General features: G+C 37.6%; 5 protein-coding genes across 10 annotated transcripts; 1 reads left to right on the top strand and 4 right to left on the bottom strand.

The window, feature by feature from the left end:
- The first annotated feature begins 3,764 nt into the window (after nt 1-3,764).
- LOC104747095 (uncharacterized) lies at nt 3,765-5,060 on the top strand. Its single transcript, XM_010468666.3, has 5 exons — nt 3,765-4,167; nt 4,260-4,326; nt 4,404-4,594; nt 4,667-4,739; nt 4,831-5,060. Exons 1-5 carry the CDS (start codon nt 4,066-4,068, stop codon nt 4,983-4,985), a joined length of 588 nt encoding a protein of 195 aa, XP_010466968.1. The 5' UTR covers nt 3,765-4,065; the 3' UTR covers nt 4,986-5,060.
- On the bottom strand, nt 4,972-7,169 carry LOC104747093 (protein DETOXIFICATION 1). 2 transcript variants are annotated; one of them, XR_015582364.1, is made up of 6 exons: nt 6,722-7,169; nt 6,081-6,625; nt 5,901-5,982; nt 5,765-5,821; nt 5,238-5,682; nt 4,972-5,150 (listed from the first exon to the last, which is right to left on the bottom strand). XR_015582364.1 is itself a non-coding variant. In XM_010468665.2 (6 exons), exons 1-6 carry the CDS (start codon nt 6,962-6,964, stop codon nt 5,100-5,102), a joined length of 1,428 nt encoding a protein of 475 aa, XP_010466967.1. In that variant the 5' UTR covers nt 6,965-7,110; the 3' UTR covers nt 4,972-5,099. The 2 variants fall into 2 exon arrangements, 1 of the variants encoding a protein (XP_010466967.1); XM_010468665.2 differs by having other exon boundaries at nt 5,901-5,987; nt 6,722-7,110.
- Nucleotides 7,170-8,433: 1,264 nt separating this feature from the next.
- Nucleotides 8,434-10,607, bottom strand: LOC104747096 (protein DETOXIFICATION 3). The gene is made up of 6 exons (XM_010468667.3): nt 10,220-10,607; nt 9,592-10,136; nt 9,413-9,499; nt 9,266-9,322; nt 8,747-9,191; nt 8,434-8,636 (listed from the first exon to the last, which is right to left on the bottom strand). The coding sequence occupies exons 1-6, from the start codon at nt 10,499-10,501 to the stop codon at nt 8,586-8,588; spliced, it is 1,467 nt and encodes a 488-aa protein (XP_010466969.1). The 5' UTR covers nt 10,502-10,607; the 3' UTR covers nt 8,434-8,585.
- Nucleotides 10,608-11,856: 1,249 nt separating this feature from the next.
- Nucleotides 11,857-13,735, bottom strand: LOC104747097 (glutamate-1-semialdehyde 2,1-aminomutase 1, chloroplastic-like). Of its 5 annotated transcripts, none has more exons than XR_015582103.1 (3): nt 12,746-13,165; nt 12,252-12,636; nt 11,857-12,167 (listed from the first exon to the last, which is right to left on the bottom strand). XR_015582103.1 is itself a non-coding variant. In XM_010468669.3 (3 exons), the coding sequence occupies exons 1-3, from the start codon at nt 13,405-13,407 to the stop codon at nt 12,127-12,129; spliced, it is 657 nt and encodes a 218-aa protein (XP_010466971.1). In that variant the 5' UTR covers nt 13,408-13,524; the 3' UTR covers nt 11,857-12,126. The 5 variants fall into 5 exon arrangements, 4 of the variants coding, with proteins under 4 accessions (XP_010466971.1, XP_087344217.1, XP_010466970.1 ...); XM_010468669.3 differs by lacking the exon at nt 12,746-13,165 and adding an exon at nt 13,177-13,524; XM_087488091.1 differs by having other exon boundaries at nt 12,746-12,999.
- Nucleotides 13,736-15,142: 1,407 nt separating this feature from the next.
- Nucleotides 15,143-17,752, bottom strand: LOC104747098 (protein DETOXIFICATION 2). The gene is made up of 7 exons (XM_010468672.3): nt 17,299-17,752; nt 16,662-17,206; nt 16,456-16,542; nt 16,324-16,380; nt 15,799-16,243; nt 15,631-15,718; nt 15,143-15,478 (listed from the first exon to the last, which is right to left on the bottom strand). The coding sequence occupies exons 1-6, from the start codon at nt 17,542-17,544 to the stop codon at nt 15,668-15,670; spliced, it is 1,431 nt and encodes a 476-aa protein (XP_010466974.1). The 5' UTR covers nt 17,545-17,752; the 3' UTR covers nt 15,143-15,478; nt 15,631-15,667.
- Nucleotides 17,753-18,000: the final 248 nt, after the last annotated feature.

Below are 18,000 nucleotides of genomic sequence, written 5' to 3' on the forward strand. Positions count from 1 at the left end.
GCAAGCCGCAACTTGAGCTGGTTTAGCCTGGTCCCATCTGTAATCCGTGGCTGGAGCGGGAATGGAGTATTCCAGCCCATCTCTCTTGTTACTCGGTCGCTTAGGGTGGTTGGTTGTGCGACTCAGTAACAAGATGAGGTGGTGTTCGGGGTACAAAGTTTCCGTGAGGCGGGGTTTGGGGGAAAGTTTCCTGAAATAGAAGTTTCCAAAAGTGGAAAGTTCCAGAAAATGGAAAGTGCTAAATATGGAAAGTTTTGCGGGAGTTAGAATTTGTCCATTTTAGCGGTGGGAAGCCTTGGAGGGGCTTTTGTGGCCTTTGTGGCGGACTTTCGAGTCAGTGTGCCTGTGTGTGACGGTCTTTTTAGATATTGTGTGGCCTTTGTGGCGGGCTTTTAGCCAATTGTGTGGCCTTTGTGGCGGGCTTTTAGCCAATTGTTGGCCTTTGTGGCGGGCTGTTTAGCCAGAGTGTCCTCGTGACGGTCCTTCGGGACGGATGGTCTTTGTGACGGTCCTTCGGGACAGATGGTCTTTGTGACGGTCCTTCGGGACGGATAGTCTTTGTGACGGTCCTTCGGGACAGATGGTCTTTGTAACGGTCCTTCGGGACAGATGATCTTTGTGACGGTCCTTCGGAACGAGTGGCCTTGGTGGCGGTCCTCTTTAGGACATTTGTTTTTGCCTTGGTGGCGGTCCCCGTTAGGACATTTTGTTGGCCTTTGTGGCGGCCCTTGTGGCGTGTATATGATCCTTGTGTGGTCATGGGGTATCCCGGTGAGGGGATATGTGGTTGGTAGGACATTGAGATGTTTTTACGTGAGCCACGGAAAGGAAACCTGGATAGGGATAGGACTCAGACGTGTTCAGAATCGTTTGCTCGCGACTCTTGGGGGACTTAGGTTCTCCTAGTACTGCCATATTTAGAGACTTTGTGGCTCAGGAGTAGGGTTGGTATATCGACTTCGGATGACGATCCGGGGGCGCGCTGTAAGGTGGCAACCTGAGAGACGAGTTTGGAATTTTCCTTATATATTTTGGCATGCAGACTTAGGTCTGATGAGGAGCCAATAGAACTCAAGGTTTAGGCCTATGAGTAAAGGAAAGTCCAAAAAGTCAAGAGCAAATGACGCCTGGAGCGTGAGTCTATCGCCTAGAAGTGACCTTCTGTAGATCGGTCGGAGGAGTGCAGGCCGTGGAGACGGTTGCACGGGAGTCCTTGGCTGATGGTTGTTCGAGATTTGAGGACGAATCTAGATTGGTGGGGGAGAATTGTAACATTCGCGAACCGGAATATGCGTTTTGGTTGGGGTGTCGATCGATACCCTTGTAGCATCGATCGACACCACTACTTCTGGGTTCGTCGGGTTTGTTTTAATTGTCGATTTGGTTCGGTTTGGTTTAAGGAAACCATTGAACCGGGTCTTAAAAGGAAGAAAACGACCTAGGTCGTGTTTCAGATGTTGTTGTGTTGCCGTTTGTGAGTTTTTGAGGAAAAAGAGAGAAAACCTTGTTCTTGAGTTATGAGAGAGATTGGTGAGATTCCTTGCTGTTCTTGGGAGATCTAAGGCTGGGAAGGAGCTAGAAGCTTGCTAGGAGTGAGGGAATTCGTTCTTGTTGGTTAGAATCTTCTTGCAGAGAGGTGAGTGCATGACCATGGCTTATCTAAGCTAAGATCTCTAGATTTTATGTGATTTGGTGCTTATGTGGTTGTTTCTTTGAGTTCTCTATGGTATTTCGTCGCTGTTTTGGCTGGGTTTGGCTTCTGGGAGTGCAAGGAGCGGATTGGAGAAGATTGGAAGCGAGATTCGGAGTTTTTGATCGAAGGAAATCGCTGCTCGGCAACGGTGTCGGTCGACACCAGTTGGGGTGTCGGTCGACACCAACGCGAGGACGGCTCGAGACTTTGGCGAGTGTCGATCGATGCCATGTGGAGGTGTCGGTCGACACAACCTAGGGTTTTCGGGAGTGTCGGGCAGGGTGTCGGTCGACACTAGATTGTCAGTGTTGATCAACACCTTCTGGTGTCAGTCGACACCCTTCTTTCAGCTACGACGGATTGTTGTATGCTTTGTATATTGCCTGGTTTGTTTATTTGATTGTTGATTATGGCTTGTAGAGATCTTATTGCTTGTGTGTATTGCCCAGTAGATGGGAGGATTGCCTCAATAAGTATTTGTGATAATACTTACGCATCTCAATTGTTGTTTGTGGTGTGCAGGTAAAGGCAAAGTGTGATCGTGGAATCAAAGGCAATGAAGAGGAGGATGTTCTAGGGACTCGATTGATTGTTTACCTTGCATTGTTAGGTTGCTAGAGTTGAGTCTTAGAGCATTGTTAGGATTGCTGGCTATTTGATTTATGCTATTTGGAATCAATACTGGATATTATTTTATTGGTTAATGGTTATTAGTTTTATTGGATATTTATTGGTATGTTATTCTGCTGTTGGTTGTGAATGTGGTTAGGTGGCTAATGGATATGGGACCACTAGTTGTAGTTATTTATTATATTATATTTTTTTTTTTTTTTTTTAAAAAGGTCGTTTCAAAAAATTAAAATAAATTTATGTGCTCTTGCAATCTGAAAGAAAAATTCTCTGATTCAAAGGTAACGATGGATGGGATGAATTTTACATGTCTTTGACCATTTTACATATCCATAACAAACCCTAGACTTTTGTACATAGATGGTTTATTTGACTTCAAATTGGTAACCATAATTTAGGAAAAGAATTAGGAAGAATGTGATATTCTTTTTCATTTTTCAAAATTTTTACTATTTAAAAGTAATAACTTTTCCATCTCACTCCTCATAAAATAGCAAATGTTCTTCTCCAAAATTGATGACGAACAAATGGAACAAAAAAAAATAGCAAATATCAATCTTAAGGTTTTATTTGAAATGTATCAATCGTAAAATATTTTTATATAGTAATTAAACTAAAAATTATTTAAATTACTCTTAAAATTTCATTCTATGTTAATATTAAATTATTATTTAACATGACATCTATAAATTTAATTCACAAATTTTATTTTAAAATCAAATGTAAAATCTACACATTGAAAGTAGTATTAGTATTTTCATTGAAATTTGATTTATTTAATATTTAATATATTTTAAAAGATATTGTTATTGGTTTGTTACCATTTATTTTTTATTTTTTTCTACATATTTTCCTTCTATTTCTTAAAAATTGTTTATTCTGTTCCGCACTGTTCTTTTAAAATATTTTCGATTTATATTAAAATATGTTAACTTTTTTACTTCAAGATTACTACACCAACTAAAAAGAATTTCAACATAACACCCCAACTAAAACTTTTTTCATTATAACACACAAACTTATAAAATTTAAAAATTTAACCTCATGCCTTAACGGAAAGTTAAGGTCATTACTTTTTTTTTGTCAACAACGTCATTACTTCTCTTATATTTAATAAAATTATTTGATTTTTTTAATAAAATTACTAAATTTCTGAACAATAAAAATAAAATCTTACTTTGTTTTTAAAATTAGAAAAACAAAAATATAATCCTTTTTTTTTTTTTAAATTACAAAAAAAAAATTTAAGTTCCAAAATAAAATTTCTGTTAATTATTAAAAAATTATATCAAATTATTATTATAGTGCAAAATTAAGGAATATAAGATAAAATATGAATATTATATATCAAACTATATCTCTTGATACAAATTTATTTTGTAAAAAAAAAAAAGAAAAGCTTTGAGAGGTTAATATATGTTTTGAAAACTTTTGGAACAACAACTATTGTTGTAACTTGGAAGTATGCAAGTTTTTTTTTTTTTTTGTTATCAAAAACTATATTATATTCCTTTTTGATGTGTGTGGTTGGCAACTCTGAGGCTCAGCCTTTTTCATCTTTGTCTCTTCTCATATTTTCTCTTCTCTTCTTTTGCTTTGCTCCACTTAAAAAATAAAAAAAATAAAAAAAATAAAAATAGTGTTTAGTTGGAGGCAGAAGATGGAGAGAAACTAAGATTTGAGAATATTGAATCGTGTTATTGGTGAAGAATCTCAGTTACAGTTTCTGTATCTTCCTTAACATGGCATCAATAGCAGGAGGATCATTTGGAGTCCCCAGCACTCGTATCTCCATAACCACCCCAACTCTGTCTTCCTCTTCTTTGTTTCCACCACTAACACTGGTTTGTAATGTCTTCACAAATTCTATGGAGCTTGTATCTCATTTGTATTCACAGTACAGTATGATTCAAGTTTTTTCTTGTCTCTTTTGCAGCAATCAAGTAATAAAAAGGACAACCAATTGCGGTGTGCTGTGCAAGAATCTTCAACTACTTCTACTGGTAAATATTGGATTGCGTAAAACAGAATGTTTGGTTCAAAAATACAAGAGAGTAACTTTCTTGTTTCTCTTTCCTAGTTGCAACTGAAAAGAAAGACAAAGAAAAAGAAGAGACAGCAGTGGCGGTTCCGGCAAAGAAACCTAAACCCGCAGCTGCGAAACCGCTGAGACAGATGATGGAAGAAGACGTGATTCCTCCTTTAATAGCCATTCTTGAAGCTCAAGATGATATCTCCGAGTTAGATTTATCTTTTCAAGAAGATGCTAAGGTTTCTTGATTCTAACTTCTAACACAATTATCATCATCATCATTAACTAACTTGTGTTTGTTACTGAGCCAGCTAGAAGGTTTTTTCTTGAAGAAAGGTATTCCATATTCCTTTTGGGCCTTCTTCCCCACTGGAAACCTCACAGGTGATTATTTCTGATGTTGTTCGTTTCTTAAGACAATTATTGTAGCAAATTTCAATGCAACATTATGTCTTTGGTTTGTTGGTTAAAACAGGAGCAAAAGGATTTTCAATTTCATCACACGGGTCAGGTCCAAGCACCGTGGAACCTTTTCTGGTCGACGAGAGGAAACCTACTGCAAACCACGTTGTGTTTTGGGTCGAGAAGCGCCTCGCTGCACAAGGGATCATTCCCGTTTGGAACGAATGAGGTTTTTTATTCACTTGTAACTACATTACATTGCAAATATTTGTATACCAAAAATTGAAGAAAACATTAAACCCCTATCTCTCTCTCAAAACTTGATTAGGAAACACACTTCGTTTATGCTAATTCATTTTCAGTTGAGACTATTCTCTTCCTCGCCTTCTCAGCCTGCAAATATTTAGATTCAAACCATTAGGACCAAAAAGAAACTGAAGTAAAGCTGAAATGGCTAATCTTATATACAAAGTTTCTTACCTGTTCCTTCCAGTTAATGGTAGCTGTGACAATAGCCAATACAGTGGCTTGCACAGTGGATCCAACCACAACACCGCACCACAGTCCTTTACCGTTAAGATCATGCCTGAAAGCTAAGTAAACTCCAACAGGAGCTCCTACGAGATAATAAGAGAAAATATTGTTCCAAGCTCCAATGTGTTGCCAACCACTACCCCTAGCAACACCATTAAGAACTGCAGTGAAGCCGTCGAGGATAAAGGAGAGACAGAGCAAAGGAGATAAGTCAGCCACATAGTCCACAACTTCTTTGCTATTGCTGAATGCGTAGCCTATGATGTTCCTGAAGGTGAAAAGAAGTATGCTAAAGAAAGCTGACTCTACCAGCCAGAGACAAAGCCCTGCCAATACTGAAACCCTAGCAACTTGAGGATTCCCAGCTCCCAAATTGTTTGAGACCCGTGTGCTGCAAGAAACAAATCACTAATGTTTAGGACATGTATACAGAGGAATTTTAAGATGTTTTATATTAAAGACTGAGATCATACCTCACAGCTGCCGCAACTCCGGATGAAATCACATAGTGCAAAGTTTCTGTTGTAAGACTGAGAAGAATTAAGGAAATTAGGACTACTACTTTTCAATAAAGAGAAAACAAAAAGGATACACAAAAGCATTACTTACCATATGGAGAGAACAGAGGTTTCGAGTTTTGGGTTAGAGAGAAGACCTGAGCAGAGTATTAGTAGCTCAAATAGCCACCATTCTAAGCTATTAGAAGAAGATAGAGAAAATGCAAATGAGGTAAGAAGAAGGCATTAGTGTATGTAACTTTAATAATAAACACAACTTATAATGACTTACCAAATCATTGCAGCTGATGGGACTCCGTATTGGAAGAACTGCTTAACACAAGACACAAAATCTTCAGACACAAATCCGCGAGTCTTCTCACAAGAGCTGGAGAATCTCACATAACATGAGAGTATCACAGCGTAAAACCAGAAAGACACACTAGTAGCCATGGCAGGTCCATTGCTTCCCAGAACAAACACCAAAACGAAAACCCAACAAACCAAAACGTGGAATAAAAGGGTGGTCACAGCAGTGTAGAGCAGAGGGAGAACCAACCCTTGTGTCAGTAGAAACCGAGTCAGTGGTATAACAATCGCTTGGGCGAACAAAACCGGTATGAGCCAAAAGGCGTAGGAGCCAGCGATTTTTGATATGTCAGGGTCTTGTCCGAGAGAAATCAAGATCTTTTCGATGTAAAACCAAATAATTGATATGATGAAACAAATTGGTATGTTGGAAGCAATTGCAGAGTATGTGTAAGTTCCGATTTTTTCGTATTGCTTGGCTCCATAAGCTTGGCCACAAAGAGTTTCTAGTGCACCCACTAATCCATACTGAACACATAATTAAACTGTTTTCAGTACTTGAGAGAGAGAGTTGATTGGTCACAAACTCAAAATTGCAAGAGGTAAGAGTCATAACATAATTACCATAATGCTGAAACCGGTTACGTTTGTGAAAGAGGTGGCAAGAGCGACGCCGGAGAGCTGAAGCTCGCCGTTGTGACCAGCGACCATGACTGAGATGACAGGTAACAAGTACTGAGAAATGGTCACGGTGGCCATAGGAGCGGCCAAGCGCGTCACTCTCTTCAGCTCGGCGGTGAGCTGACCACTTTGCCATGTGGATTTACAGGTGACCAGCTCGTCTCGCTCAAGAAATGGCTCTTCCATCGTCTTTCTTTTCTAATGTTGAAGGCTTTGCGGCTAATGGTTCTATCTTTTGTAGAGTATAGACCGACTCAATCTTTATAGACCATGACACGAATGTTGATGTCAGTGATTGACTTTTTTTGTATAGAATATACAGTATTCAATTTAGTTTACACGACTCTTTAGAACGACCAATAAAAGCAATTTGTTTTCCACGACAATCCTGATTTGAACTTTCATATCATTTTATGCTAAACCAAAAGAGTATATTATATTAAGTCGACATATTAAAGTATATTATTAAATTTTAGACATCAGAAATTTCCGTAATGACGTTGTATTGTTTTCTCTTTACTGTGTATAAAACGAAAAGGTTTTCTCTTTAATGGTGGACATTAAGGTTCTTTACAAATTAAAATATGGGATAATTTCATAGGATAATTAATCTTTTCAATGTTTAATACACCCTGTTTGACCAAAAAGAATATTTAATATACCGTATCTATACTATTTTTTTATTTAATTATTTTAAAACATAAAGTCGAGGTGTAATTTTTTTATATCTAAAATATTTTAATTTGATTGGTGTACTACCGAATTCTCAGCTGAACTAAACATATATGTGGTGCTGAAAAAACAGTTGAACAAGGCTGTATTCAGCTAAATTTAATAATATGCAAATGGTAATTGCAAAATTACTGAATTTGATTGAATCCGGTTGAATATTTGTTTTATTATAATTAAAACTCTATAATTAAAAAAAGAGGTATTTATGAAAAAAAAAAAAAAAAAAAACATGATAATGCACTTGAGGATCACGTTCCGAGTAAGTCAGTCATTACTCACTAGACAACAAAGGCAACTCCAACTACAAACGTGCTGACAAAGTAAGTCTAAGTGTAAGATAGCAAATTCGTTTTGACATGTTTGAAGATATATAGATACTACCTAGCAGCCAGCAAATCCAATATATGTTACAAAATTATCAATATAAATACATATTCAAGATGACATCATGACATTAGTTTTTCTTTTAATAGTGTTCATTTATATATTAAATCATTTACATCAAGAACATATTTGAAGAGTAATCTATCATGTTTTGTACCATCCGAGTTTGAACATTCAATCTTCATTTAATTATTTTTGTTGATTTCAAAGTTTATATATTCCTAAAGTGTTTTAATTTCTAATATAATTTTAAAGGTTAAATAAGTGTTAAGTCAAGACTTCTAAATTCTTTAGTTAATGAGTGGTTGGAAAAAAAGAGAGTGAATGATAGATATATAGGAGTGGTGAATCATGTTGGAATGACTTGTTTGCACTCATGTTTGTTGACAAAGTTACGAGATTGGTACAATCTTTGGTGAACCACAGGCCTCAAATCTCAATCTTAAGTTAAGCGACCAAGTTAAAAAAAAAAAAAAAAAAAAAAAAAATCTTCTTTTCCACATTTGTCTCTTGTCTTAGTTCATCTATCTCAAAATGAATTAGGAAACACATGACCGTCTTTTGCAATATGTAGTTACAACATTCTAACATGGCCTACCCATATGCATATAATATGGCCTACAAAAATATACATATGTGTTTGGTGCATACAAAACAGTTTAGAGGGCTATGAGCTAGAAACACCCTTCCTTTAAGCCAATCCATTTTCAGCTGAGACTATTCTCTTTCTAGCCTTCTCAGCCTACAAATCATAGATTTCAATTACTTCAATGCATTAAAGAAAAATAAGTAAAAGAATGTATAAGTGTAATGAGCTGAAATGGCTAATCTTCTATTCTAAGTGTTTTTTACCTGTTCCTTCCAGTTTATGGAAGCTGTGACGATAGTCAGTATAATGGCTTGCACAGCGGATCCTACCACAACACCACACCAAAGTCCTTTTCCGTTTAACTCACGACTGAAACCTAAGTAAATTCCAACCGGAGCTCCTACGAGGTAATAAGCTACCACGTTGTTCAAAGCTCCAATGTGTTGCCAGCCACTTCCCCTAGCAACCCCATTGAGAACGGCAGTGAAGCTGTCGAGGATGAAGGAAAGACAGAGCAAAGGAGATAGTTCAGCCACATAGTCCACAACTTCTTTGCTGTTGCTGAATGCGTAGCCTATGATGTTCCGGCAGGTAAAGAGAAGTGTGGTAAAGAAAGCTGACTCTACTAGCCAGAGACAAAGCCCTGCCAATACTGAAACCCTAGCAACTTGAGGAATCCCAGCTCCCAATTTGTTTGATACGCGTGTGCTGCAAGAATTCAAATGATTAATGTTCAGGATGAAACTGTTGAACATGTTTATGTTTGAAAATTGAGATCATACCTCACAGCCGCCGCGATTCCAGCTGGAATGACATAGTGCAAACTTGCTGTTGTAAGACTTACATGAAAGAAATAGGATTCATTAGTTTTTTAACAGAGAGAATATAATAAAGATGAAACGAAGTCATTCTGTATATATGATACTTACCAAATTGAAAGGACAGAGGTCTCGAGTTTCGGGTTCGGGAGAAGACCTGAACAGAGTATGAGCAGCTCAAACAGCCACCATTCTAGGCTATTAAAGGAAAACAAAGAAAATGCAAACTAAATAAGAAGAAGCATTAGTGTATGTAACTTGACCAACAAGAAACTTAAAAAGTGACTTACCAAGTCATTGCAGCTGATGGGACTCCGTATTGGAAGAACTGCTTGACACAAGACACAAAATCTTCAGACATAAATCCACGAGTCTTCTTGCAAGAGCTGGAGAATCTCACATAACATGAGAGCATCACAGCGTAAAACCAGAAAGACACACCAATAGCCATGGCAGCTCCATTACTTTCCAGACCAAACCCGAAAACCAAAGCCCAGCAAACCGGGATGTGGAACAAAAGGGTGGTCAGGGTAGTGTAGAGCAGCGGAAGAACCAACCCTTGTGCCAGCAGAAAGCGTGTCAGTGGTATGACAATCGCGTGGGCGAATAAAGCCGGTATGAGCCACAAGGCGTAGGAGCCAGCGACTCTGGATATGTCAGGGTCTTGTCCGAGAGAGATTAAAAGCTTTTCGATGTAAATCCATAGAACTGATATGAGGACACAAATAGGGATGTTGGAAGCGATTGCAGCGTATGTGTAGGTTCCAATTTTTTCGTATTGTTTTGCTCCATAAGCTTGGCCACAAAGAGTTTCTAGTGCACCCACTAACCCAAACTGCAAAAACAGAGTTGAAGTGTTATCAAGATTTGAGAGTCAACTTGATAATATTGAACTAAAGAGGAGAGAGTAGTCATTACCATAATGCTAAAACCGGAGACATTTGTGAAGGAGGTTGCAAGAGCCACGCCGGAAAGCTGGAGCTCGCCGTTGTGACCAGCGACCATGACTGAGATGACAGGTAACAAGTACTGAGAAATGGTCACGGCGGCCATAGGAGCGGCCAAGCGGCTCACTTTCTTCAGCTCGAAGAAGGGCTGACCACTTTGCCATGTGGTTTTACCGGGGACCAGCTGCTCGTCTTGCGGAAGAAATGGCTCTTCCATTGTCGTCTTCTTGGTCTTGAAAAATTTGCCTTTCATTTCTGATGATATACTCTTATCTTTTTATAGACAGATGACGAAACCAATGTCAACAACGTAGACTATACTTTTTGGAAATTGTGGGAATAGAATATTAAATTTATACGACTCTTTAGCTCCACCAGTAGAAGCATTTTATCTTTTCCACGAAGATTCTCAAAAAGTATACTATTATTAGATTTTACATGTTAAAGACTTAAAGTAAACATCAAAGTTTTCTGCAATGACGTTGTATAGTTTCTCTTTAATAATTGTCCTTTTTTCTTATAAGTTCTATAAAAATGACAAAATCTTCCATCAACTTCACCTGTAACGTATGGCAGTTTTACTTTTAGTCTACCGTAGTGGATAAACCAATTAATTAAGCTTTTATCCAATCAGTTAACTGTAAGATACTTGGGAGTCACGTCTATATAATAAATAAGTATGTCTTTCAGACTTTGACTCACAGGCTTTTTATTTAGTCTACGTTATTACAACCAAAAAATAAGTTTACTCCACATTAAAACCATTTCAAAACTATAAACCTGCGAAACAAGTCCCAAGAATCGTTCGAGAAGAAACAAGTCCGCCATTGAAAATAAATTTGTGTTTATTAAATTAAATAAAGTTAGGATTGAACAAAATAACTAGAATCGGAACACTGAACCAATAAAACCATGCCGAACCAAATTTGATAGCTAAAAATATCAGCTTGTATCCTTTATACAAATAGTTTTTTTTTTGTCAAAATTCAAAGGATACCCAAGATATCTTAAAACAGAATGATAGACTGAAATACCTAGAAATAGTAACCACAATTATAAATATGAGCCCAAACATTAGTTATGTTTAGACTAAAAATAATCAAAATTATCTCAATAACTAAAATATCCAAATGTTGCTAGTTACATTTTGACAAAATTAATCTTTTTTTTTTTTGCAAATCTACAACAAATTTCATTAAAATCGAATATATTTTTTTAATGCATATTTCAGACTGTTTGACTATTTTGGATTGCTCGGATAAAATAATCTGCTCCAGACTAAACTCTTTAAAATTTAGATTTTAGTTCAGTTTTTTATTTAAATATATGAACCGATCCAAATCGAGAGACAAGCTAAACTGAACTCGAATCTAAAATATATAATGGATCCTAGAATTCTTTAGTCGAACTATGCAAGTAGAACCGACCCAAACCAAATAAAATACTTTAACGTTTGTGCTCGTGAAATTATTCGTGAATCCGCTTATTATAATGGTATGCAATGTAAGAGCATGGGCATCGGTTAGAGACAATTTTTGATCCCTCAAATTAAATAGTATTATTTTGAAAGTTTCTTATTTTTAGCATAAGCATTGGTGTCTATTTGTATTTGGTCCTTCATAAGCTTTTTATACACTAAAATAGATTTCCAAAATTTATCAACATGTAGAAGGTTTTGCTTACACACAACTCAGAAGAGCTTTGTTAGTAGAAGAAAAGATAAATTCAAGATTCGTATTTACAGGCAGTGATCATCATCATCATCACCTGTCACAAGAGAGACCATTAAACCGAGCTGGAGAGTCGACGCATGAAAACCGAGCTGGACTTAGACGCGCATGGAACTCTTCTTGATCATTGTTATGGCTAATTGAGAGGTTACGTTGCTTCTTCCTTCTCTGTACCTCGTCCTTCACTCTCTGCATCAAAAAGAAAGGATGAATCCTCATTGCAAACACAAACACACAAGCCTGTCATGACTTCATCGAAGATGAGAAGAACACCGTTGTCCTTTGTCAGCTGGCTGATAAACTCCGGTGTAGGAGAGATGAATCCAGAGTTACCAACAACAGGTTCAAGAATAACCGCAGAGATCTCGCCTTTATGAGCAGCAAATAGCTTCTCAACAGCTTCAAGATCGTTGTACGGAGCCGATATAACCATCTCAGCTAAAACATTCTCTAAGAGACAAGGAGCACCAAAGCTTGTTCCTTTCTTCATCGTCTCAGCTAAAGCCGCGAGTACCTCATCATCAGCATGACCAATAATAGCTGGTCCCCAAGATCCAACGTAGTCAATGTACTCGTTTCCATCAATGTCCCACATCTTACTTCCTTTAATTTGTTTGATCCTCGCTGGTCCAGCTGATTTCAAAACCGAGCTCAGAGCCTACATAATAAATCCTACAATGAGAACAGAGCCTCATGGAGTCTTACAACGATCAAGGATCAAAATCTAGCTTTGTAACAGGGAATAGCTAATAAAATCACAAACTGACCAGTCTCCATAGCGTTAATCCGGAAATAAATCGAAATAGGCATCGGACATCTAGTGTTCTTCAGTATATAACAGAAAGAGCCATCACTAAAAACCGCAACATTCAAAGCAGCGTAGTAATTATCATCACTAGGCACAACTCTTCCCAAATACTTCTTAATCAAATCAGGATACTCCCTAATAGCTTCAGAGATAGAACAGAAGATGACACCAGACTTCTCAAGAGTCTTCCTATGAGTAGTAGCTATTGAAACACTATCGAGAACAGCATCAACAGCAACGTTAGCTAAACGTTTCTGCTCAGTTAAAGGAACACCTAACTTATCGAAATACTCAAGAAGCTGAGGGTCAGCTTCATCTAAACTATTCAAAGTTGGTTTCTTTTTAGGAGCAGAGTAATAACACATATCTTGGAAGTTAATCGAAGGATACCTGTTGAAGCTTATCGGCTGAGCTTGATGATTCGGTAGCTTCGATGGTGGGACGAGAGTCGATTCCGACATCGGCTCTGATTTTGAAGAGTGGTCTTGTTGGATTTAGGGATTTGGGAGATGGGAATTTGAAAGATTCGGGTTTTGGGTGGAACTCTTTTGGTGATTTTGAGGAATCTGAAGTGGGTTGTGGTGAGAAGCCGGAGACACCGTTTGCGAGAAGAGACGCCATCGCCTTTGTCGTCTCCGTCGAGAGAAAAGAAGGAAGTTGAAGAAATTTTGTCTGGAGAAATTATTTTCGACAACCAATCAGACAACACCACGTGGCGAAAAAGACGGATGAAAAACGTCCCCAAATAAGAACCGTTTTTTCGTTATTGGGCTTTTAAGAATTAAATTTAAATTAAAAAAAAACCGGGGACAGCCCGAATCAACGTCGTTGCCCATGGTCTAAGTAACTCGATCCGATAAATTGATCAACAATTATAATGAAAATAAATCAAATATATTGAATAATGATCATATAACATACCATAAAAAGAAAAGAAAAAAAAAACTGGGTATTAAATATCATTACTTGTGAACTCACCCAGCAATATGAATATCCCTAACGAGTGGTCAAAAGACAATTTGGTTCGAATTTTTTTTTTAAAGTGATAGCATCAAAGCATCAATTTGAAACACAGATGATGGACGTCGTGGTCAGTAGCAGTCGTCCAATATCATCATTTTGGAATACATAACTACAAACAAGAACATTGGAAATAAACAAAATACTTGGGGATCAAGTTCCGAATATCAATGAATAAAAAACAAAGGCAAACTGATCAATAAAACTTGGGAATCAAGTTCCAATCATCAGAGATTAATTAAGACAAAACTGTTGTAACAAAAACAATTTTTTCAGTTTTTTTTTTTCATACTAGACGGTCACAAACGTGCCGCCAAAGTAGATAAATGAGCAAGGTAGCAAATTCGCTTGACTTGGTTGAAAACATTGGGTACTAAGCTTACTAGCTAGTGGTTGGCAAATCCAATATATTACAGTATTGTATAAAACATTGAGAATTCATCTCTTGTGTCCCTATACCAGAAATTCATTTCTGCATTTCCCCCACTTATTCTCACTACCCTTTTTAATGAAAGGACGAAACTACCCCTCTAACAATTTTTAAAGAATATTGAACATCTTAGTCGTACATACCGGACTTCTAGTTGTACCAGTTGCACCTCGCATAGTTGTACCATATATCTCCTATTTGTACCAGTTGCACCTCGCATAGTTGTACCATATATCCCCTAGTTGTACTAGTTGCACCCTAGTTGTACCAGTTGTACCCCGCATAATGGGATTCGAACCCTGGGCGCACGTGCGTATGGAACTTGCAACCACTGAGCTACTGTGTTTTTCGTTGAACAATTACTGATTTAATTATATTTAACCTAAAACAATCTTCATTAAGAGTAATATTGTCCTTTTACCATTGAGGGAATTTTGAGAAATTGTTTTGATAGAAATGGTGTTATGAGATTTTCGTTCAGACATGACAATACAGGTGCTCTGCACACAATGACTATTCCCAATATACCCATCATGGGACGAATCAAACCAAGTTTCTAACCGACGAAAGGACACCAATTTCTAACCACGCAGTGTTTTTCGGTTAAGAAGCGTGCTGCACCTTTGTTTAACAATTTTATTCTTCGAATGAAAGTCAGACTTTATTTACATTTTACGTGACCTTTTAATTTAAACCATAAGAAGAAACACAGAGCATTTCGAGCGAATAAGAGCATGTTTTAGTTTAACTGCGCGATCCAAACCAAAGATTCCGCCCATCCTTTGGGTTATAGGAGTATATAGCAGATTCGGAACTGTTCTATCTAATTATCTATCGCCTATTTGTAGGAGGGACAAGAGACTTGGGGGATCAGACCTAGAAAAATATTTTACCGAAGTCAAAAAATAACTAAAAAAATTAATAATTTAGAAAAGATAAAAAAACTAAAAACACACTATCTTTGTTTTATTTAAAAGAACCACAGATTAGGTTCAATAATTTTAGGAGATGCAAACAAAAAAGCTAAAAAGCATAAGAGAAGTATAGTCTAAACACAAAAGAGAAAATATAAACTTTAGGGGGTGGTCAACTGACCCCCTTTGAGTCTTAGTAGGTCCGCCCCATTTTCCGTCTGGTATGAGGTTTTATTCACTTGCAACTATTACATCGTCTCTCTCTAAATGGATTAAGAAATAGAGAATGACCCATGACCGTCTTTTAGCATTGGCAATTGGAATATCTCTGTTCCATTTACGAAAAGACATTACTTAATAAAACTTGGAATATATACTTTTACAAAAAAATTAGTAACACATCAGATATAACATTAACAAAGTTTTGCAACCTTTGTTTTGAGAGTGTATGCTGTAAAAGAACTGAGCAATGACACTTACAAATATTATGAGATATCTCTCAGAAACACCCTTTTCTTTAAGCCAATTCATTTTCAGTTGAGGTTATTCTCTTCCTTGCCTTCTCAGCCTGCAAATCACAGCATTAGCCAGAATATATAAGTGTAACAAAAATACTGAAATGGCTAATCTTCTATTCGAAGCTCTAACCTGTTTCTTCCAGTTCATGGAAGCTGTCACGATAGCCAATATAATGGCTTGCACAGCGGATCCTACCACAACACCACACCAAAGTCCTTTTCCGTTTAACTCACGACTGAAACCTAAGTAAACTCCAACCGGAGCTCCTACGAGATAATAAGCCACCACGTTGATCAAAGCTCCAATGTGTTGCCAGCCACTTCCCCTAGCAACCCCATTGAGAATTGCAGTGAAGCCGTCGAGGATGAAGGAGAGACATAGCAAAGGAGATATGTCCGCCATATAGTCAACAACTTCTTCGCTGTTGCTGAATGCGTAGCCTACGATGTTCCGGCATGTAAAGAGAAGTGTGCTAAAGAAAGCTGACTCTACTAGCCAGAGACAAAGCCCTGCCATTACTGAAACCCTAGCAACTTGAGGATTCCCAGCTCCCAATTTGTTTGACACGCGTGTGCTGCAAGAAACCAAATGACTAATGTTGTAAAAGATACTGTTGAAGAGATGTTTTGGTTTGAAAATTGAGATCATGTTTACCTCACAGCTGCCGCGATCCCAGCAGGAATCACATAGTGCAAAGTTCCTGTTGTAAGACTGACATGAAAGAAACATGATTAAATTCGTTTTGGTAGAGAGACACTTAGGGTAAAAGAAGCATATGATACTCACCAAATCGAAAGAACAGAGGTCTCGAGTTTTGGGTTTGGGAGAAGACCTGAGCAGAGTATGAGCAGCTCAAACAGCCACCATTCTAGGCTATTAAAAGAAGACAGAAAATACAAACGAGATAAGAAGAAGCATTAGTAAGCGGGATAAGAGGAAGCATTTGGTGCAAGTAACTTGACTAACAAGAATTATGAAAATGATTTACTCACCAAATCAATCCTGCTGAAGGGACTCCGTATTCGAAGTACTGCTTGATACAAGACAGAAAATCTTCGGACACAAATCCGCGAGTCACCTCGCAAGAGCTGGAGAATCTCACGTAAAATGCAACTACCACAACGTAAAACCAGAAAGAAACACTAATAGCCATGGCAGCTCCATTGCTTCCAAGACCAACTACGAAAACCAAAGTCCAGCAAACCAGGATGTGGAACAAAAGGGTGGTTACGGCAGAGTAGAGCATAGGAAGAACCAACCCTTGTGCCAGAAGAAACCGAGTCAGTGGTAAGACAACAGCGTGGGCGAACAAAGCCGGTATGAGCCAAAAGGCATAGGAGCCAGCCACTCTAGCGATGTCAGGGTCTTGTCCGAGAGAGATCAAGAGCTTTTCGATGTACATCCAGAGAATGGATATGAGGAAACAAATTGGTATGTTGGAAACAATTGAAGAGTATGTGTAGGTTCCGATTTTTTCGTATTGCTTGGCTCCATAAGCTTGTCCACAAAGAGTTTCTAGTGCACCCACTAATCCATACTGAACAAATAAATTAAAGTGTTTTCAATACTTGAGAGAGAATTGATTGGATTCTTGAATTGGAAGAGGTAAGAGAGTCATATAATAATTACCATAATACTAAAGCCAGTGACGTTTGTGAAGGAGGTTGCAAGAGCGACGCCGGAGAGCTGGAGTTCGCCGTAGTGACCAGCGACCATGACTGAGATGACAGGCAACAAGTACTGAGCAATGGTCACGGTGGCCATAGGAGCGGCCAAGCGGCTCACTTTCTTCAGCTCGACAGTGACCTGACCACTTTGCCATGTGGCCTTACAAGAAACTAACTGCTCCTCTCTCGGAAGAAGTGGCTCTTCCATTGTCGTCTTCTTAATTCTAGAAGGATTTGCCTTTGATTTCAGATCATATTCAAGAAACCAATATGATTAAAGTCAATGCAGACTTTTTTTTGTTTTGTATACTGTGCGAACAGAATATTGAATTTACACGACTCTTGCACGACCACGTCAACCAGTACGGACTAGGGAGGCATTCTTGAATTTCTATGTTTAACGTTTCCGAAGCTGTGGTATACAAACTTTGAATGTCCACCAAATATTAATTATTGATGTTACATGTTTGCTTCTTTTTTTTTACAATATTAATTATTAACTTTACATGTTTTTTTTTTTTTTTTTTTTTTTTTTTTTTTTTTTTTTTTTTTTTTTTAAACTTCCACTTTACATGTTTGTATAAAAATGTATATATAGATATATATATATATATATATATATATATATATGTATGTATAGAAATTACACTTAATACATTACATA

The sequence above is a fragment of the Camelina sativa genome, chromosome 15, assembly GCF_030686135.1.
Source record: "Camelina sativa cultivar CO46 ecotype springtype chromosome 15, ASM3068613v1".
Taxonomy (NCBI): domain Eukaryota; kingdom Viridiplantae; phylum Streptophyta; class Magnoliopsida; order Brassicales; family Brassicaceae; genus Camelina; species Camelina sativa.